Here is a 19,238-nt window from a genome sequence, read left to right on the forward strand (position 1 = left end):
TATAAATAAAAATGAGATGAGTTTGATTTTTTTTTTTTGTCTTAGGGGCAGTAGCCAGTACAGAAGTGAAGCAAAAACTTCAGGAGTTCCTGTTAAGTAAATCAGCAACAAAAGACTCCCCAGCAAATGGAAAGAATCATTCCGTGAGCCGCCACCCCAAGCTCTGGTACACGTATGTTCAGTATTTAGCTGTTTCTTTGCCGTATTAAGGTAGCTACTGACAGTAGACAGAATGCTTCTTCAGTGAGGATGTTGGGAGTCTAACTCCAGAACAAGATGGAAGAACAATCAAGAGGTTAGCAATATATTTATATATAATATATATATGTAATATACCTAGCTGAGCTGAAGAGTACTTGGTAGACAGTAATGACATGAGAGGTATGTAGAGCAGACTGGTGTTTGAAATTTGAATAAATCTTATATTTCAACTGTTTAATCTCTTGATGCCATCACAAATTTTCCAACTACACTTACAATTTTTCCAAGTCTCTTCAATTTTTACACTTAGAACAATTTGTGTTTGACTTACTCGGATTTTGAATCAATCACAAAGCTTGTTTCTTCTCGAAGAGATGCTGTTTTCCAATGAATTTATTTATATCTTGTAAGTAAATCACAAATATAATGGATCTTTTAACTTTTTTTACTCTAATGGAGTAAGAAACCTTCGATTCAAAACAACATATTCTGATGATGGCTTGACATTGATAAGAATATGCTTAGGCCACTGAAACAAGTGATTTTTTCACATCCTGTTATGGATATATTACTGTTCCAAGAGCTTACAATTATTACTCCCCCTTTTTTTTTTTCTTTATTTTTAACTAATTAATACATTTTTAACTTCTTTACTACAACAGACACATTCTTAAAAGTAAATTTAAAAAAAAAGAAGAAAAGAACTTTGATGCATTTCTAAAAGGAGTTCAATATTATCCCCAAACTCAGACAAACAGAAATGCATATGGTACACACCAGATTTTAATCTAGTACTTGTTCTTTTTAAAAAGCATTACTGAAGCACTTCCATCAGAGCTTCTCTTCTAGCTAATCAGAGCATTGTGATAACATGATTTAATACACAATTACATTGTTTCTGCTAGAGGTAAATCATTTTCAAATAATGTGTAAAATTCTCTTGAGTATGTATGAGTTCTGAACTAATGATCTGAGTCTTGAGATGTATGAGAATTATAAGTTCTACAGGGAGATGTCTTCTGCTACATGAGGGAAACTTTCATGTTAGTGCTTCTCTTTGACAAAAAACATAGCATTACATGATTAAACAAATTACATTGAAAAGAAAGGGAGAGGCTCTGTAAGTAAAATGATGTTTAGACAAGCACAAAGTATGAAAGTTTCCCTCTTTTCCCCTCTCCTGCTCTAAACAAAAATATCAACCAAACAAAAAAACCTGTCATTGAGCCAAATGATGCAATTGCTTTGCAATGTACTATTTACATGTTCAGAAAGATCTGCCCACACTCTTTCCTTCATTCAACATTTGTCAGAAAGTGCTCTTCAGTTTAGAAGTTCTCTGCTGACGTATTATGTTCTGCAGAGTTGTATGCCCAGAAAACTTATAAAATGAACTTGAATGCAAGTTTTAACTTTCTTGTCTAAATGGTTTACATTTTTTTCAAGAGATAGTAATATCTCAATATTTTTGATTTGTTTCATATAACACCACCCTCGTCCCACCCCACAGAAGTCCCCCATCTTTTTGTTAGAAAAGGCTGGGTCAATGTATATCTATTTGTACATAATAAACAAGACTTTAAATGGCTTTTGCTGTGCCTCAGCTGGTTCATATTAAAATGCAACAATCTGAAATGGTCAGTTCTCCAAACTGGTGACAGATCCTGTCTGTAGGTCAACATGACTCTTATCCTACGTGACTTTTATAAGGAGTGCAAAAAATACATTCTTGGGAATCTCGAGGAGTTCCATAACTTACTGTAAAAGTGAAATTTGTTACATGAGCCTATGGTTTGTGCACATTTAGAGGAACAAGAACATAAACACAGCTGAGGCATGTGTACAACATATGTAGATAGTTACTGCTGGTCACCTCAATGACTGCTAATTTGTGACCTCTCTGTGTCTGCTGCAGGGCTGCCCACCATACCTCACTGGATCAAAGCTCTCCACCCCTGAGTGGGGCCTCGCCGCCATACAAATACACTTTACCAGGATCACAGGATGCCAAGGATGATTTTCCACTCCGTAAAACGGGTGAGTTAGAGTAGTTTATTCAATCCCCTTACCAAGATTTCTTTCACCCTTTATTTTAACCAGGCTGTCCACCAACAAGGCATATATCATAATCCACAAGGCCTGTTCAGGATGTTACTAAGAGTAAGTTCAAAGATCCTGACTGTATCTTTACAAGGTTGGCTTGACCACATGATATCAAGAGTCATTATTTCCCAGTGCTAACAGCTTGTGCAAGCTTCAGTCTTGATGTCTTTGTTTCTAAACAAACCATAATTTCATGGATCTTTTGTGGTATTGTCTTTATGTCAATATTACTTCTGGGTTTAATAGCTCTCTCTCTCTCTTTTGCATGGTAGATATAGTATCTGCTTCAGATGATATGCTGCCTGTAGGCACATTTTTTTCAGGACACTGTGAAGAGAATTCATGAAGAGAAAAAATTGGATTAATGTTTTATTTTGTGACCTTGGTTGAAAAAGGCTATATGCATTATCTCTATGAATGTGCATACATGCATATGTTTGTGTATGCTTTTTACTCACGAGAATGTCAAATTTACAATAAAATGTTCATTCAAACATTTCAGAATGTTTCAAAGGGTTTAGCAAATCAACGTTTTTTCTTGACAGCAGGTGAACTGTAGACTTGTCTTTTTCTGCACCATAAAGCTGGAAGGATGATGGTGGAATCCATGTGGCTGTTACCTCAGGTCTTTGGTGCAGTGACCGGTATCCAGGAATGCAGGGAGACACTAGGAGAGGAAAAAGAAAAAGAAAAGAAAACATTAGGTCTCTTATTGCATGAGTCTGCTGTTGAGTGATATAGTTACATTCAGAGGGAAAGTCTGACCCCCTACTGTGCTAACAGCCTTTGAATGTAATTTAGCCACTGGGAGATTGAAAACTAAGTGCAAAACTGGTACTGACTTGAAAAGAAGTGGCATTTGGAAGCACTATACGTTCTGAAAGAAAATCCAGTCTGCATCTAATACTTTAGAGTAGATTCTCTAAGCACGTATTATGTCCCCAAATATTTTTGAAAGAATGAAAAGCAAAATGTTGATTTATTCTGTCTGAATTATTCAAAGTGATCATTGAAAAATATGGTGGCAATATAACAAGATTCTATGAAATCTTGCTCAGACTGTTCAGTTGCAATAAACTCCTACGTGGTTCTCTTCTTAATTCCACTGTACAACATACATTTCCCGTGCCAATAGGCTATACATTTTCATTTTTTAAACAAAAGAATACATTCTACATCTTCTAAATGCTATGAATTTATCTAAGTTTCTGAAAGCAAATTTTAATTTTTCTTCCATGTTTATGTATCTTAAATGTTATGATTGATATTTATGATGTGTCAGACTGTTGATCTGTAAAACAAAACATTTTCAAACGCTGTAATAGTAAAGTTCTCGTGCAGCTGCTAATACTTTTATATCTCTGTGGGGGTTTCAAAATATTCCTTAATTCAATTCCCATTGTCTGCATAAGAGGACTATAATATAATTAAATCCAGATGTTTTCTATATGTTATTCCAAATATTTGGGCATACAATGCATCAGTTACAAAACTGGACAAAGGACATGATGTCTCTGAAAAGATATCTGCAGAAAATATAGACAAATACTAATATAATCATTAACATAACTGCTTTTATGAAATTTACATACTGATTCTGATAAGCATATAAAAATGAAGTGTAAAGCACGTTGTGTGTTAACAAGGGAGCATATTCAATAGCTCTCTATTCTACATCCATGAAAATATCAACTGTTAAATATCCTGTTTACACATTCAGTCTCTCCCTGTCCTGGATTTGTAATTCCAGCCTTCAGCTACATCTCCACAAAGGTTCCAATGATTGCTCATCAGGTTGAGAGTAAAAGCAACAGGAACCAGACTGACACAAGTCAAATGACCCTAAACTTATCTGAGTGGCAATAGGGCCATCCTCCAGGCAGAGGGGACATTGTGGAGCCTGTGTCATCCTCATGGGACCTTACTAGACAAAGATGTCCCACGAACATTCATGTCTATGGGCAAGCTATAAGCCTGCAGAAGTCTGACCTTTGCCATGAGGGGTGAACCTCTTTTCCTTTCCTTAGGGCTATGAAAGCTTATTGCCACTGGCTCCTGGTAAACTTTCTGTGCTGCTGAACCTGCATGAAGTCAGCAATTCATATGAAAGTGAACCTTACATTCCTTTCAGCCTCCAGAAGGGAATACCTTTTATAGGCTTTAATCGCAGTTTTGGTTTGCTTCTCAATTTTATTTTCCGTAAGCATAATATGGAATACAGAGGTATCTTTCATTTCAACGTTAATATAATGCTCGTTAAAGACAATTCTGGTTGAATAGGTTACTCTAAGATCAGATTTAATGTGAAGCAAAACAGTATGATTCTCTCATGATGTCCTGATATGTTCTTTCCTACCAGGGAACTCTGAGTGTTACACAGGCATTGCAAGTCCTGAGACCTTCTTGCTTACTTTCTCTATAATCTATATAGCCCAGTCCTGATGTATCAACTCCTTGTTAATCTTTTAAAAATGAATGTGGATGGGCTATGTATAAGGAGAAAATATTCTGTCCAATTTTATTCTTCTGACATTTGGCTACATAGGTAACTAGGGTGGTGCTTAACAGCTGTGCTGTCTGTATGCTTACAGTGAGGTACCAGACTTAGTGTATCAGTGCACTGGCTGTAATTATTCAGTACCTCTCAGGCATGTGGTTTATTCCTTCCCTTACAAGATGCAGCAGAACTTGCTAGCAGTAGGCTTTGCGCAGTTTAGCTGTATGGAGGATTGGGACTGTCCTAGGGGCTAGAGGCCAGGATATGCAGCTCTTTGCACAGCTGCATTCAGATGCTGTGTGTTGACAGACTTTCAAAAAGAGCAGAGCAAGGGGAGCTATTCCTTCACTGGGCAGATAAATATACCATAAGGAGAAGTTATACATCTGTAGCTGAGAATAGAATTTGGCCGAAATAGAGTAAGAGCAAATTTTAAAAATGCCCAAGATTTCACCATGGATACCTGTTGTAATGTGTGAGCTTTCTGCAAAACACCCAAAAGTCTTGAGCAGCACATGGCTCATTAACTTCCAATGATACTAATGTGTCTAAATTGCCCAGAGAGGTTTGAAAATTCCTCCCCATTACTGAACGCTTTTGAAATTCATACTGACTGCTCTAAGAGCTCTGATGGGAGCTGTGCACTTTTTAAAACACGATCATTTAATATGGAGAACTTTTGATTGCTGATTTCCATAATTCAGTGGTCTATCTATCTGGGAAAATATTATCTGTTTGAAGAGATTGCTGTAAGGCTGACAAAAGTGTAGCAAGTCACATGAGTTTGATAGGCTGGAGGTTCTCGAGGAAAGCTTTTCTTTTTCTTTTTTTTTTCCACTTTGTTAAAATGAATACAGAAATTCTGGCAACTGCCCATAACGTTTGCATTTTCTTCACTCTGTAGCATTTCATTTTCTGTGTGTGGTGTTGCTGCAGAGCTCTCTAAACAAAGATATGTGCTTTTCAAAAATATTCCTAGTGGTGTAATTTCTGCATTTTGCCCCATGCTTTCAGTTTTGTTGGAAGAAATTCCTGGGATTATCAGCATATCAAGTATAAGTTTTCTCTCATGAATTTAGCACAGTCATTGCAGAATGGGAATGTCAATCAATATTAGTATTTCTTTTGGTTTTATGCCAGTTGAATCTTTCTTTGTTCATGGACTTTAAAGCTTACAGTTTGCATTTTGCTTAGATATATGAGTATCACTCACAGTAGCACTATTTAAGAAGATGTTTGTGACTTGCTTACCAAAAACTTGAAGTATGCTCAATGGAAATGTAACATGGTTGTTTTTTCTTAAATAGCAGATAGTACAAAGTTTTAGTTTGGAAGGGGAAATTGTGTAATTTCACATAGGAAAAAAAGAGGAGATGAAGGATAGTTTAATGTTGTGATGAAAGAAAGGAAGAAGGCTGTACTGCACAGTCATGAAAATAACTTTGTAAAAATGACATTATGCTAACCTGGTTAGGCAGTAAAATAACAGCATAGCTCTTGTGTAATTAGAGTGAAAGATTCCTGAATAAGAACTCAGTAGATGCAATTTTTTAAAAAAATTAATTTGAACATTTCCTTACCATCATTCTTTCTGCACTTAGTGACTCAGTAATTTGCTGGAGTGGTTGAAACTGAGAAGAAAAACATTTTGTGTGTGAAAGTTTTTTTCCCCTTCCCTTTCATGTCACCAAATTCCATTTCTGTTTGCATTTTCTAGGAAAACATTTTCCTGTGAAGTAATAGTATATGAAAAAGCTGGATTTCTTTTGGTCTTCAGTGAAAAAAAGAAAAGCTTAGAGAATCACAAACCCTCAATTATTGTGACTGCCAAAATGAAGAAGTCAGTCTCATTAGAGAGTCATTATTTTTCTCTCTTTTTATGAGCAAGCACAACGAATGGGAGAGGCACTTTGCTTATTGAAGCAGGGAAAGAAGGCAAATTTGATTTTTTTTTTTCTGATTTTACCCTGTTTTTCAGAGATGCTAAACATTCCTGCCTCCCAGAGTCCTTGGTTTCCTTAGTTAATGAACAGTCTTGGTAAATTCAGACTAGGTGATTTGACTGAAGAAAGTCACCAGCACTTACCACAGAGCAGGAAAATAGAAACACGTATCCTCCTTTCCAGCCCTTCTTTTATGACTTCTGTTCCCATAGTCATCAGACTTCTGTAGCCTTCCTAAGTTCATTATCAGTACATTGAGAGGGCATAAGAGTAAATCTGAAGAAACCTGTTGCTAACAGCTTTTTTCAGATACAGTGTCTGGAAACCACCAGCTCTCAGGAAATGTGATACCACTGTAACCACCATGCCATGCTATAGCTATCCCAAGTCTGACTGCATTCTGTAACTTCCTACAGTGTGCGCAGGAAGCAGTGTCGTGTCACTCTAACTCCAGCTACATGGAAAATATTCTGAGGCACATTAAGACCAACTAAAAATGAATGACACTGTCAGAGAGTAAAGAGCTTGCATCGGTATGCTTTAGTATGCATGCTGAGGTTTGCACTGGGATTTAACAAGAGTCATCACTACAATGATTACCAAAAAGGCCATCACCATCTTTCCATCAACACTTGATTGTTCTTCCTGTATGCTTTCTTTAACACTTATTTTTAATCACAGGAAGCCAAGGTGTTGTCCATGGGTGAGTAATCTTACTCAATGATGACCTAGATAAAGATTTTTTATTGTATTTTTGTTTCAGCCCAAATTTCACTACTTGTATGTATATCACCTTCTGTCCTGCCAATAATCACTCTGTTGTGCTAAAAGCTGAATCTTCTTGATGGCTTGACTAATTATAGTCTTACTCTAAATGCTATCTTGATTTTCCTTTTGCTGCCCTTTGATTAGCCAAAATTGAATTTCAAAGTTCTCTTTTATGTATATACCTAAAGATTTTGTAATACAAACTGTGTATGTTTTCAGAAACACTTTATAAATCAGTATTGACAAGTAGTTTGCATCATTTTTTATAAGTAAGTTATCAGATACTAGCCACTATTTTTTACTTTTGAACCTAAAGAAACTTAAATAAAAACAATCCTAAAATCTGGAGGATTCTAAGAGCAAAATGTCTATTGAAATTTAAGTGAAATGATTGTTATGCTATTTGAAAAAGTCTCTTCCTTTTTGGATAAACAAGTTACAAAATATTGTGTATAAAATCTGAAATTCTTTGAACTCAATAGCAAACTTCATTTAGATTTGAATGAGTGATTTTTTCTTCTACTGTGTCTAGGGCAGGGACAATTGAAAATTTTCAGAAAAGTAAACAAGTCTAAAAGATGGGAAAAAGAGAGAAACAGAGAGAACTGGTATCATATCATCCAAAGTAGAATATGTTGGTCAGTAAAGATTGCACTTCTCCAAACTCCTGCAAAATGCACTTTCACTGAAAAATCTCTTCAAACCCACAGTTCTAATTAAAGGTTTTAGTTGCCAAATAACATGTTCTAGCTAAAGCCAAATAAGTATTACAGAGCCATTCATGAAGATCGGCATAAGCTTTGTACTTTGCTTTTGATTTTCTCATGGGAAAGTAATATAAATGAGAGTGATACCTCCCTGTTGGCTTTAACTGTTAGAAATGCAAAGCATGCTGAAATTGTACATAATTCTCTTCCAAAGGAAAGGAAATAGCATTTCAATGGTTTTCCTCGGTGTCTTGTTGAGTTATGGTGGTGCACAATTATTCCTGTTAAATTACTCTACCAGATGGAAGGTTACATTGTATATTTAGCTAATTAAGTTGTTGGAGACTGGAATTATATCCCAGAGCATAAAGAACCTATCTAAAAGTAAACTTGTTTTAATTTGGTTTTGTTGTTAAGATACAATATCAATTTCTAATTAAGATTTTAAACAAGTGGGGGTTTTTTTGAGACATCCTTTCAAAAAGTCAGCCTTGCCTGCAAAACTCAGACAAACAGGCTTTTAAGCTCCAGACAACTTTAGGGCCAAATTTAGCTTCACTTGCCTTTGTACCTAGCTGTGCCTTTCTACACTTGAGTTCAATGTTGCCCAGAGTTCTCATCTGTTAGGGAAATAAGATTTGGTTTGCGTTTTGGTGCTCCTGTTTTCTTGGCATCCAGTATCGTTGTAGCAGAATCTCTCTGCTGAAATTCTGTTTTGCTTTTGAACAACCCCAAGTAGTATGCTTCACCAAACCAGACCTGCCCCACTCTCATCTACTAATATCTACAAATATCTACTCCTCTCAAAACCGAGGAGAAAGAAATCACGCTTAATCATGAATTTTTGAAGACTGAAAATATACTTTGTTGTGCTAACTACCATCAATGAGTTATCACTGCTGGATATTTTTGTAGATTAAAACCTACGGGATTAATCAGTCTATTAACCAATTCCTTTTTTCTATAAGGCTTGAGGAATAACCTTATAGTGAACAATCTGGGAGGAGTGACTGACACACCAGGAAGCTGTGCTGCCATTCAGCAAGACGTGGACTAACTGGAGAGTTTGGCAGAGGGGTCCTTATGAGTCAACAAGCACAGATGCAAAGGGGGAAGTAACTGCATGCATCAGTACAGGTTAGGGGATGACCTGCTGGAAAGGAGCTCAGAAGAGAAGGACCTGGGTATCTTGGTGGACAACAGGTTGACTGTGAGCTAGCAGTGTGCCTTTGTGGCCAAGAAGGCCAGGATTCCATTAAAAATAGCATGGACAGTAGGTTGAGGGAGGTGATCCCTTCTACTCTCACCTTGGGAGGCCACATCTGTAGTACTCTATCCAAATCAAGAAAGGGAATTTCTAGAGAGAGTCCAGCAGAGGGCCACAGCTGATGAGGGGCCTGAAGCATCTCCCTTCTGAGGAAAGAATTGCCCTGGAATTGTTCAGCTTGGAGGACGGAAGACTGAGGGGGATCTTAGCAGTGCTTACAGTTTTCTAAAGGTAGGAATCAAGTGGATGGTGCAAAGCTCTTTTCATCAGTGTCCAGTAACAGAACAAGTGGCAGTGGGCACAAACTAGAGCACAGGAAGTACCATATAAACATGAAGAAAACTTTGTTTACGTTGAGAGTGACAGAGCACTGGAACAAGCTGCCCAGAGAAATTGGGGAATTTTCTTCTCTGGAAATATTCAAAACGTATCTGGACACTTTCCTTTGCAACCCAATGTAGGGAACGCACTTTAGCAGATTGGTTGAATTTGGTCATCTGACAGTTCTTTCCAACCCAAAGATTCTAGGATTCTGTAATTTTCTAATTTAATTATTCTTAAAAATTAAATAATGTATCTAGGGGTTATGTTGTGGTCCTGAAAAATCTGACACTTATTCATTAGAGAAAGTAACTTTTCTTTGGGAAGAAGTTAGTGATTCAATGGATGTTGAAGGAGGATTTAGGGTGAAGAGGGAGATTTGCTATATTTACAGAAAGTATACTATTGTATTCTCATTACATCTTTGCAACTAGAACAGACTGGTGTGTATGGTCTGAAGTAGAGGCATGAATAATCAGTAGGACTATTGGCATGAAACCAATAGGACTACTGGTCATGCACAACTAAATTTGTTTTTTGCCATTCAAATGAGGGATGCCTTCTGTCAAATGACCTGCTTCACCTTCTTTTTTTCTAAACCTCCTGAGAACTAAGATACAGTTTGGCTCCCATAATTACTATTAAAGTGCAAAAAAAATTACAGACTTTGAAGACAGAAAGCAAAGATGAGAGTTAAAATTAAATTATCATTTTTCTATTAGTCTGTGTGTCAAGACACCACAATATTACTTATCTTTTAATGCCTTATTTATTATTGCAAAAGGACTATTGTTTCATATGGGAGAAGATTAAGATGGACTTGACATGGAAATAATATGCTGCAGTTTCATTCTACTTGAAACGTAATGAAGACTCAGGAGATCTCACTGAAACAATTATATAGCCCAAATTGATGCAAATGAACGGAGATAGTGCTTCTCTGCTAAGAAAAGAAATTATTAAGAATTGTATTAAGTCCTCACTTCTTTTGCCTCACAGGATATAAGCAGAACAGTTCTCAACAGGAAATCTCTCTTATTGGTCAGCCTTTCATGAACAATGTAAAGATCTCTAGTTCTGGCTAAATGGACACAGCACTAAGTTATTCCTACTCATAACTCAGTAAGGCATTCCTAGAAAAATAATACTTGTTTGCTTGGACAATCAGAAATTTTATATTTCCATACTGCAATGAATAATGAGGAAAAGTTAAATATTCAAAATGGCTTCAGGGAATATTTCATTTTTGAACCTTCTTTAGGAAATCAATGAAAAATTGCTAATCTTGTTAAATTGGCTTCCTTAGCCTGAAGAGAGCTAAAGAGATCCTCTCTAATCTAATTAGCTGTTTTACCATGTGTTTCACTAAACCTGTTTTTTATTTGGGGAATGGATATTTTCCTTAGTCTGAACAAATAAAGTGTTCTACCTTTTACAGAAGTAAAATAAAGCAAAGGACTAAAGGGTTTCACATATGAGCAACATTCCCCTTAAAGCAAATGGTTGTACAGGAAACAGTTTCTGTATAGACTGAAAACACATTAGGTGATGCAAGCCAGAAAAACAGTGTCTCCATCCTATACCTCTGTATCTGGTACTCCCTCCTGGTTGGGACCACCCAGTGGTCAGGTCCATGTAGTTCTTGGAAGAACTTTAGAGCAGATGTGTAAATGACTTTTTAATCTCATGAATCTAATTTAATACTCTTTCAGAAATATATATATATTTTTTAAAAAAAAATGACCAGAATTTAAAAGTCAACGAGCCTAGAGAGTTATATTATGTTCTGGTATCTTCCAGCCTGTCAGTTAGTGGAGAGAATGTTCCTTGTATTTATTGTTTAGTATTGTCTTGCACTGGAACGTGGCTCTCTACAGCAAAAATTAGTCATGTATAAAACCAAAAAGTCTCTACTTGTCTTGCCCAGCTCTAATATATTCAGTGCTGGGGAGGTGGCTGCATACAGGAAGCCAGACCAGAAGTCCAAATTTCCACGCAGAGCAGAGAAAATTTATGTGTCTGCTAGAACTGTGTGTAGCAGAGGAATGACTGGGAGACCATCAAGTCCCCTCCCAGAAGGACAAACTCATTCACAAAGCAGCTGGGGAAGCTGGAAGCAGCTTTGGTCCCTGACCTCTGTTCTTTGCATTTCTAGCTTTCCACCTGCATTCATATTTTGATGAGGAAGCCCAGACTATCTCCCCATTTATCCTTTCTGGTGGCATTAGGAATATACTGCCTGCCTCACTGATTGGGAAACTGGGAAAATTCTCCCTAACACCTTGCTCTCAGGCTAAGATCTTGGAAACTTATATATGCCTCTTCTGATTGCTTTCATCAGAAACAGCAGTAGTGAGGGGGGATTTGATGTTTTCTGTGATCTCCAGGTCCTGGCATGGCATGGACACACAGGCTACTTTCTTAAGTGTATTGCCATGGTGAAGGGAAGCCCACAGCATAGACAAGGAAACTTGTGCTATGCAATGAACCCACAAAATGAACATATTTTCACAATATGTTTTCTTCCATTCTGCTCCTGCTTCAAGGAAAGTCACCACATATACCTCGATTTATATCACAATCTACATTCAGTGTCTTCTAAGAAATTCTCATTTGTCATAGTACTAGAAATAAACTTGACAAATGTTAAGCCACGGGCATGCAAGCAATAATACTATCATGCTAACCAGTGTCATCTCATCATTTTCTTTTGTAACTCCAAAGGTCTATACCCATACATATTCCATTTGTCCTGTAATTTACACTTCGAGCATTCTCAGGTACAGTCTTGTGATGGTTGTGTCTTGGAAAGCACATAAAGCTTGTCTGTGCATGAATCTTTACTAGAATAATACAAAAAATAACAACCTCAGTGGGAAAAAAAAAAAAGGACAGATACAGAAATAGAGAATAGCAGTGAAGAGATAGAATTACTTCATAATCATGAAGTCTTTGTTTCGTAATTTTTTCTATTGGCTTAAATACTTTAGAGAAGTATGTGTTATTGTTTCAAAATGATCTTAGTGATAACAGTTGGAGCCTGAGCATCAGGGAATGATTTATATTTCTCAAGTAAAATGTGAATTTTGCTGCTGATTCTGCTGTTATAGGAATCTTTGGAGCCAAATTTAGTATCATTTACCTCAGCTGCCCCACAGCTTTTTTAAGCCAGCCTACCAGCCAAGAAAAGGAAATGCTTTCACTTTAGAGCCTTTGGAAGCCTGGACAAAAGCTCACTTTCTGTTCTTCAGGTTTCCTATATATGGCTTTCTACTGGAGATGAGGACCTGCTCACTATGCACTCTCTCCCATCCCCCATTTCCTGCCTGGGTTCATTAAATGCTGATTTGGTGTTGGCACACACTTTTCTGTTACAAAAGTAGTACTGTGTTCCTGGAACCATCAGAAAGTAGTGCATTATTATCTTTCACATTCCCTTCATATAAATGTCCTCTCTCCATGCATAGAATGGATTTTTATCCCTTCTTCTTAAATATCTGTGTGTTTAATAAAAAGAAACAGATTGAAGCAAAGCTCTGTCAAAAAAGAAAACCTCAGCTCATTTGGGAGCAACTTTGCCCCAGGCTGTATTCTTTAATGCTAGTATCTGCAAATTGCTAGTATTAAGTAAAGTGGAGTATGTGATGTAATGACTTCATGAATCATTTTCATATCTCTAATGCTTGTGTTTCAATGTCATGTTACTCAGGAGAGAATACTTTCCTTTCCCCTGAACAATGATAGTTGTTGTAATGAAATTAGTATATATCCATATAGAAGTCTCTGTATTTTCTTTTTTAACAGTGCAGTTAGTTACTTCTTTCTCAGTAGATGAAGCTACCATAAAAGATGAGAAAAATCACAAGATGCTATCTTTTGTCTTCACCTAAGAAGAATTATCAACATCTTCTGTTCTGTTGAGATAACTGTAAGTTCTAACAGGGAGTTAGGTAACTGATTCTTAGATTGCTTCTAAGATCTTCTGTTGTTGTCCCCTTACAGTCATTTAAAGAGTAACAGCAAGCACTAAAAAGAGGCATTAAGGCAATAGTGCTGACACTCTGAATAAGCCATATTACTGTAGCACTCATTATTCCAAATTAGTCTGCAAAGTTGCATAAACAAAGTCATACTCAGGTTCATCTTTCTTAAAATCCATTTCAGTGAATCAGTCAAATGGATGCCAACTGATTCCCATCAAAATAAATAATGTGGACTTTTATGACCTTTGAAGAAAATCACTATGTGTTTTCTTTCCTATGAAAGAATATGTCTTCCTATTTTCCGTGTGGGAATAGATTATTGCTTGTCCCAAAGTGCTAAATTGTGTAGAAGCACAAGGATTTGCAGACTGAAGAGGCTCAACTAATAATGACCAATCCAGCCAATATCAGATGTACACTGGCTTTAGGTGAGTAGACAAATCTATCATCCTACTGCCATGAAAAAGTGCAGCCTGTTTTCGTCATCTGCCATGACCCAGCCGCGTGCTCCTTTTCTCTCATTTCATGCACTCTGGCTACTTGGTCAGATGCTTCAGCTCCCTGCAGTTGTAGAAATCTAACACAGCAAACCTCACTGCATTCAGCATCTTCAGCAGTTTAGAGCAGTCCTATTACCTCACGAAGATGAGATATAGGACATATCCTTTATCAGGTAGAATTATTTAATCTTGAGTATTGGACCTTAGTGGGATGCTTGGTGTGCAGAAAGGTAGACATGTCCATTAACGGCTGCATTAAGTCATAGACTTCGTGAAGGATTTTTCAATGATTTTGTGATATTAATGGATGAAAAAAGAAGGTTAATTTTTAAGAGTTTGTACCTGCCTGAGGAAGCTGTTCTGCAGCAAGCTGGCGAGTAAAGTTTAAGCCTCAGGAGTTATTTGGCACTGGCTCCCCAAGTGGCACTCCTGTTCCACACTGACAGTGATTTTCAGTGTTGAGCATAGTCAGATTTGCTACTGGATTAATTTTACTAAGCAAAAATTTGAATAGTGTGCAGTAGAAATACTTGTGGGATGGCTAATACAAAACATTTAAAGCAATGTCCCTCTGAAGACCAGTTCTAAGAACTATGAGTTGAAGTATCAAATCAAATACTCATCTAAAGCATAAGGCAAAATGATTACTCCAATTCTTCAGCATTCACAACTAAGGCTACTCAAGCGCCATGCAAATATTCAAGTTACAAATTAAAAAAATTGTTTTAAAAAAATTTATTTTTCACTTTGTTCACTTCTTTGCATTCCAGAACTTAAAGGATTAGAATCATTCAAAGGTATTCTCATATAAGCTTTGGGCCAGTAAATGAAAATTAAGCATATATGTGTGTATTTATAATTTTAATCTACAGCTGTATCCTTGAAGCTTAAAATACTTATTTTTGCCTTTTTGACTATCAGAGGAGTGTTGACCATTGTAGGTTTGTTACTATTGCCTTCATGTAGGAGTGCACTGAAGAACATAAGATTGCTGTAGCGATCCAGACCTCTTGAAGCCAGAATAATTGTGCTTCAGCTTCAATGGAGCATGTTGGTGGATGAAAAACTTAACAGGAGCCAGCAGTGTGCAGCTTGGAAAGCAAATGGTATCCTGGGCTCCATCAGAAGACAGGTGGCCAGCAGAGAGAGGGAGGTGATTGTCCCTCTCTACTCTGTCCCTCTGAGGCCCCATCTGAGTACTGTGTACAGATGTGGTGCCCCCAGTACAAGAAAGACAGGGAGCTGTTGGAGAAGGAGAAGGGCCACAAAGATCAGAGGGACCTCCCCTAAGAAGACAGGCTGAGGCAGCTGGGCTTGTTCAGTTTGGAGAAGAGGTTGTGGGGTGACGTCATTGCAGCCTTCCAGCACCTAAAGAGAGCCTACAAACAGGAGGGGAGCCAACTCTTTACAAGAGTAGATAATGGCAGGACAAGGGGAAATGGTTTTAAGTTGAAGGAGGGAAGATTTAAGTTGGATGTCAGGGGGAAGTTCTTTACCAAGGCTGCCCAGAGAGGCTGTGGATGCCCCATCCCTGGAGGCGTTCAAGGCCAGGTTGAATTGGGCCCTGGGCAGCCTGGTCTAGTATTAGATATGGAGGCTGCTGGTCTTGTCTGTGGCAGGGGGATTGGAGCTTGATGATCCTTGAGGTCCCTTCCAACCCTGGCCATTCTATGATTCTATGATGGTGGTGGCATCTACACCACTCAGCCACTGACAGGTATATAAAAAAAAACACTTTCCAGTTATGCACTTAGTCCTCTGGAACAGACCTTCCCAAACTGGTTAAATTTATTTAGTGCACTGAGATACGAATTCTTACTGCCAGCCATCGAGTCCTAGCTAGTACCACCTTAGAGATCTGTCATGGCAGACATTCAAGAAAGCAGTCATGGAAGCCAACAGTTCTCGAACATTTGCATTGTCTTTTGTTGGGAGGCTTACTTTATGATTTAGAAGCCAACATTCCTCATGCTTTTTCCCTTTAAAATTGATGGTTTCCACTTAAAAATGATACTTCATCTTTTGTACAATGACTGTCTTCTCAGCTAGCTCATAAATTCAGACATCGACAACAAATTCTGCTTTCTCTGTTTCTGTGATTGATTCACATGCAGAATTATGATGGGAATATGGCAAAAAATAGAAAGACAATCACTGTGAGCATGAAGCATTCATGTGGAAGTAAATGTTATGGTAATAAATGTTGCAGAGAATTTGTATCATGATAGTCTGTTTTGAGTATGGAAATATTTTCTGAATTCAACGAGTATGGAGCAGTATAAATGGAAATAACTGTAAGTGCAGTCTGAGTCAGCACCTTTTCTTCTGAATGTCCTCGTACTCAAGTGATCTCTGTGGTGACAGTGTGTAGTATAATCTTATCCTATTACTGTATTTTCATACCAAGAGGTACCTTAGCAAACAACTCATGTCTGTCAGTAGAACCATTTGTCTTAATTATGATAGTAACAGGTAAAACTGAAAATTCTTTTTAATATTTTTTATCATTGAAGATTTCCAGTATTTTGTTAGCTCATATGTTTTTGAAATGTACTCAAGACATAGGATGCTTAAAGGGGAGCTTTGCAAGGGTGTCAGACTATGTGGTGAAGGGAGAAAGGGTACAGCTGGTCACAGCAGCACTCAGGCAGAGGTGCAGTTCCTTTGCTCTCACATGAGCATTTCTAACATCACTGTTCCTTGGGAGCAAGTGGGACAACAAGAAACAAATATGTGATATTATTTGCTGGGCAAGTTTGGAATTAGAAGAATAAGATTGAGTTCCTTCACTAAACTGACAAATGGAAAAATGCTGAACTGAATGAAACATTCATTTATTATTTTTTCCTGCTAACTCGTGCTCGTTTGGAGCTTTGTTTAGGTCTGTATGCAGGAGGGAGAATTGATCCCAGTTTCCAGCTTTCTGTTTTGAGATATTGCTTAGCCAACCTTCAGTTCCAGAAGGAGAAATAAAAACAAATTCTGTTCCACAGTTATCTTTCACTAGCTCTTAGTAGTCTGCTTGATAGAGGGTTTACTTATAAGAACAGATAAATGAGTTAATGCAGCATCAAGGTAAAATATCACAGAATAAAAAACAGTGTAGAGCTTCATCTCTGACCTTAGCATGAAAAGATTGTGTCCAAATGGAAAACAAAGGTGGAACTTGCCCAAGGTGCATTAAACATAATCCTAGGTTTTCTGGGAATCAATCCTGCATCTTCATTTTCAGAGCATATATTTTTCTGTGTAAACGTTTCTAGGACACTGTAATAAATCTAGTTGTTTGGTGTGTTACTGAAAAAACATTGAAGATCTGGGCCTAAAATTGCTGACCAAGAAATGTTCTGCCAGCAAGTCTTGTCAGAAGTTATATTTCTAAGAGAAATCAAAAGGCACCAGTGGAGGCTATTTTCTATTTCTGTCATCAGACCGTAATCCAGTTATAAGGTTCCAGGTTCCAAGCTGTATTTCCATCCAAGTATTCACCTTCAAGAGAGATAAAAATGATGTAGAATGCAAGTTTCATTCATCTATTATTAATACCAATATTAATGGTAATTAATGGGTAACTTTAGATTTGAAATGGGATGAGAAAAAACATAGTGGTTAGTTCCTTAGGGAGAAAAAGAATTTAACTCAGTGAGTTACAACTAAAATTCATTTCTAACTCTTGTATATCCACTGAAATGTTTTGCTCTAATAGCTTAGTATCTGCCCCATGAATAAAAGACTATATAAGGAAATAGAAATGTTTAGAGGCAGAGAAAAGAACAAACCAACATTAACTTTATAAATTATATGTTAAATATATACTTTGCAATTTTAAAAACTGTATTTCACTTTAATGTTAAGGAAATAGCATAAAAATACTGTTTTTTCCTCTCTGCTATTTACTGCTAGAGTTAAGACAGGTGGGGAACAGGGTCATTCTCATTAATACAAGTTCATTTTGAAGTTTTTACTTTGGAAGAGAATTGGAGGAAGGTGAAATGGAGGTGAAGTTGAAAGTAGTAACAGTATTGGCATTCAAAACTTTTCAGTGCCCTTCCTCTCATTCCTAGTCTGTAGTCTACGATCGAATTGTATGAGGAAAAGCAGAATGAATGGTGATGATGGGCAGTAAAATCACTGCTTCTGAGCCCTACTTGGATCAGATGAGGTCCTGTAGGGAATGCCAGTGATATCTGGGCAAAGCAATAATTTGTCTTAAAAACATTTGTTTTATTCTTTTCATTTCCAGCTTCAGAGCCCAATTTGAAGGTACGCTCAAGGTTAAAACAAAAGGTAACGGAGAGGAGAAGCAGTCCTTTACTGAGGAGAAAGGATGGAAATGTTATCAGCTCGTTCAAGAAGCGACTCTTTGAGGTGACAGGTAATGGAGAATGAAGAAATTCTGTCTTCACTGCAACTACTTGTCATTGTAGAGTTGTAACTTCTGTCATGTATATTATTTTGTTGAATTACACCACAGCTCCCAAACAGTTTGAAATCCTCATTTCAGTGGATTGAAATCCTCATTTCAGGACCAGAATGTTGCCCTATCCATTAATCTGAAAGAAAAGAACATTTACAGCATTCAATATTTCTTGCTTTGACTTTACATTTGTATTGAGTACTTTGTTGCTTATTTAATATTACATATGTTTGTACAGTGAATTGTTAAACTGTCATACTTGTCTGAATTTATTTGGAATATCAGAATTATGTCACAACAAGATGGAAGTATAAAACAAATGAATGAATTCATTTTGGTGTTCTCATCAATGCAATTCTCATGACAACTTTTCACAACTTATCAGGTGTAAAACCGAGACACATATTTGAATGTATCAAAGTAACTAAATAAGGTGATTTCTCTATAAATTCCTTGTCAGATTTTTTTTTACAACTGATTTATTATTTCTATTTGCTGAAACAAAGGAAGAAAGCTGAAAATAAGGAGAAG

At 37.1% G+C, this 19,238-nt stretch overlaps 1 protein-coding gene across 10 annotated transcripts in view; it reads left to right on the plus strand.

The window, feature by feature from the left end:
* The window catches only part of HDAC9 (histone deacetylase 9), a 440,323-nt gene that overhangs the window by 219,110 nt on the left and 201,975 nt on the right, over nt 1-19,238 (plus strand). For 7 of the 10 annotated variants that reach the window (XM_010712747.3, XM_031553922.1, XM_019616457.2 and 4 more), the window contains 3 exons: nt 46-172; nt 2,117-2,238; nt 18,534-18,665. In XM_010712747.3, coding sequence (XP_010711049.1) covers nt 46-172; nt 2,117-2,238; nt 18,534-18,665 — 381 coding nt within the window. The remainder of the gene's footprint in view (nt 1-45; nt 173-2,116; nt 2,239-18,533; nt 18,666-19,238) is intronic. The other 3 variants (XM_031553923.1, XM_031553921.1, XM_031553928.1) reach the window with 1 other exon arrangement.

This window comes from Meleagris gallopavo, chromosome 6, assembly GCF_000146605.3.
Source record: "Meleagris gallopavo isolate NT-WF06-2002-E0010 breed Aviagen turkey brand Nicholas breeding stock chromosome 6, Turkey_5.1, whole genome shotgun sequence".
NCBI lineage: Eukaryota > Metazoa > Chordata > Aves > Galliformes > Phasianidae > Meleagris > Meleagris gallopavo.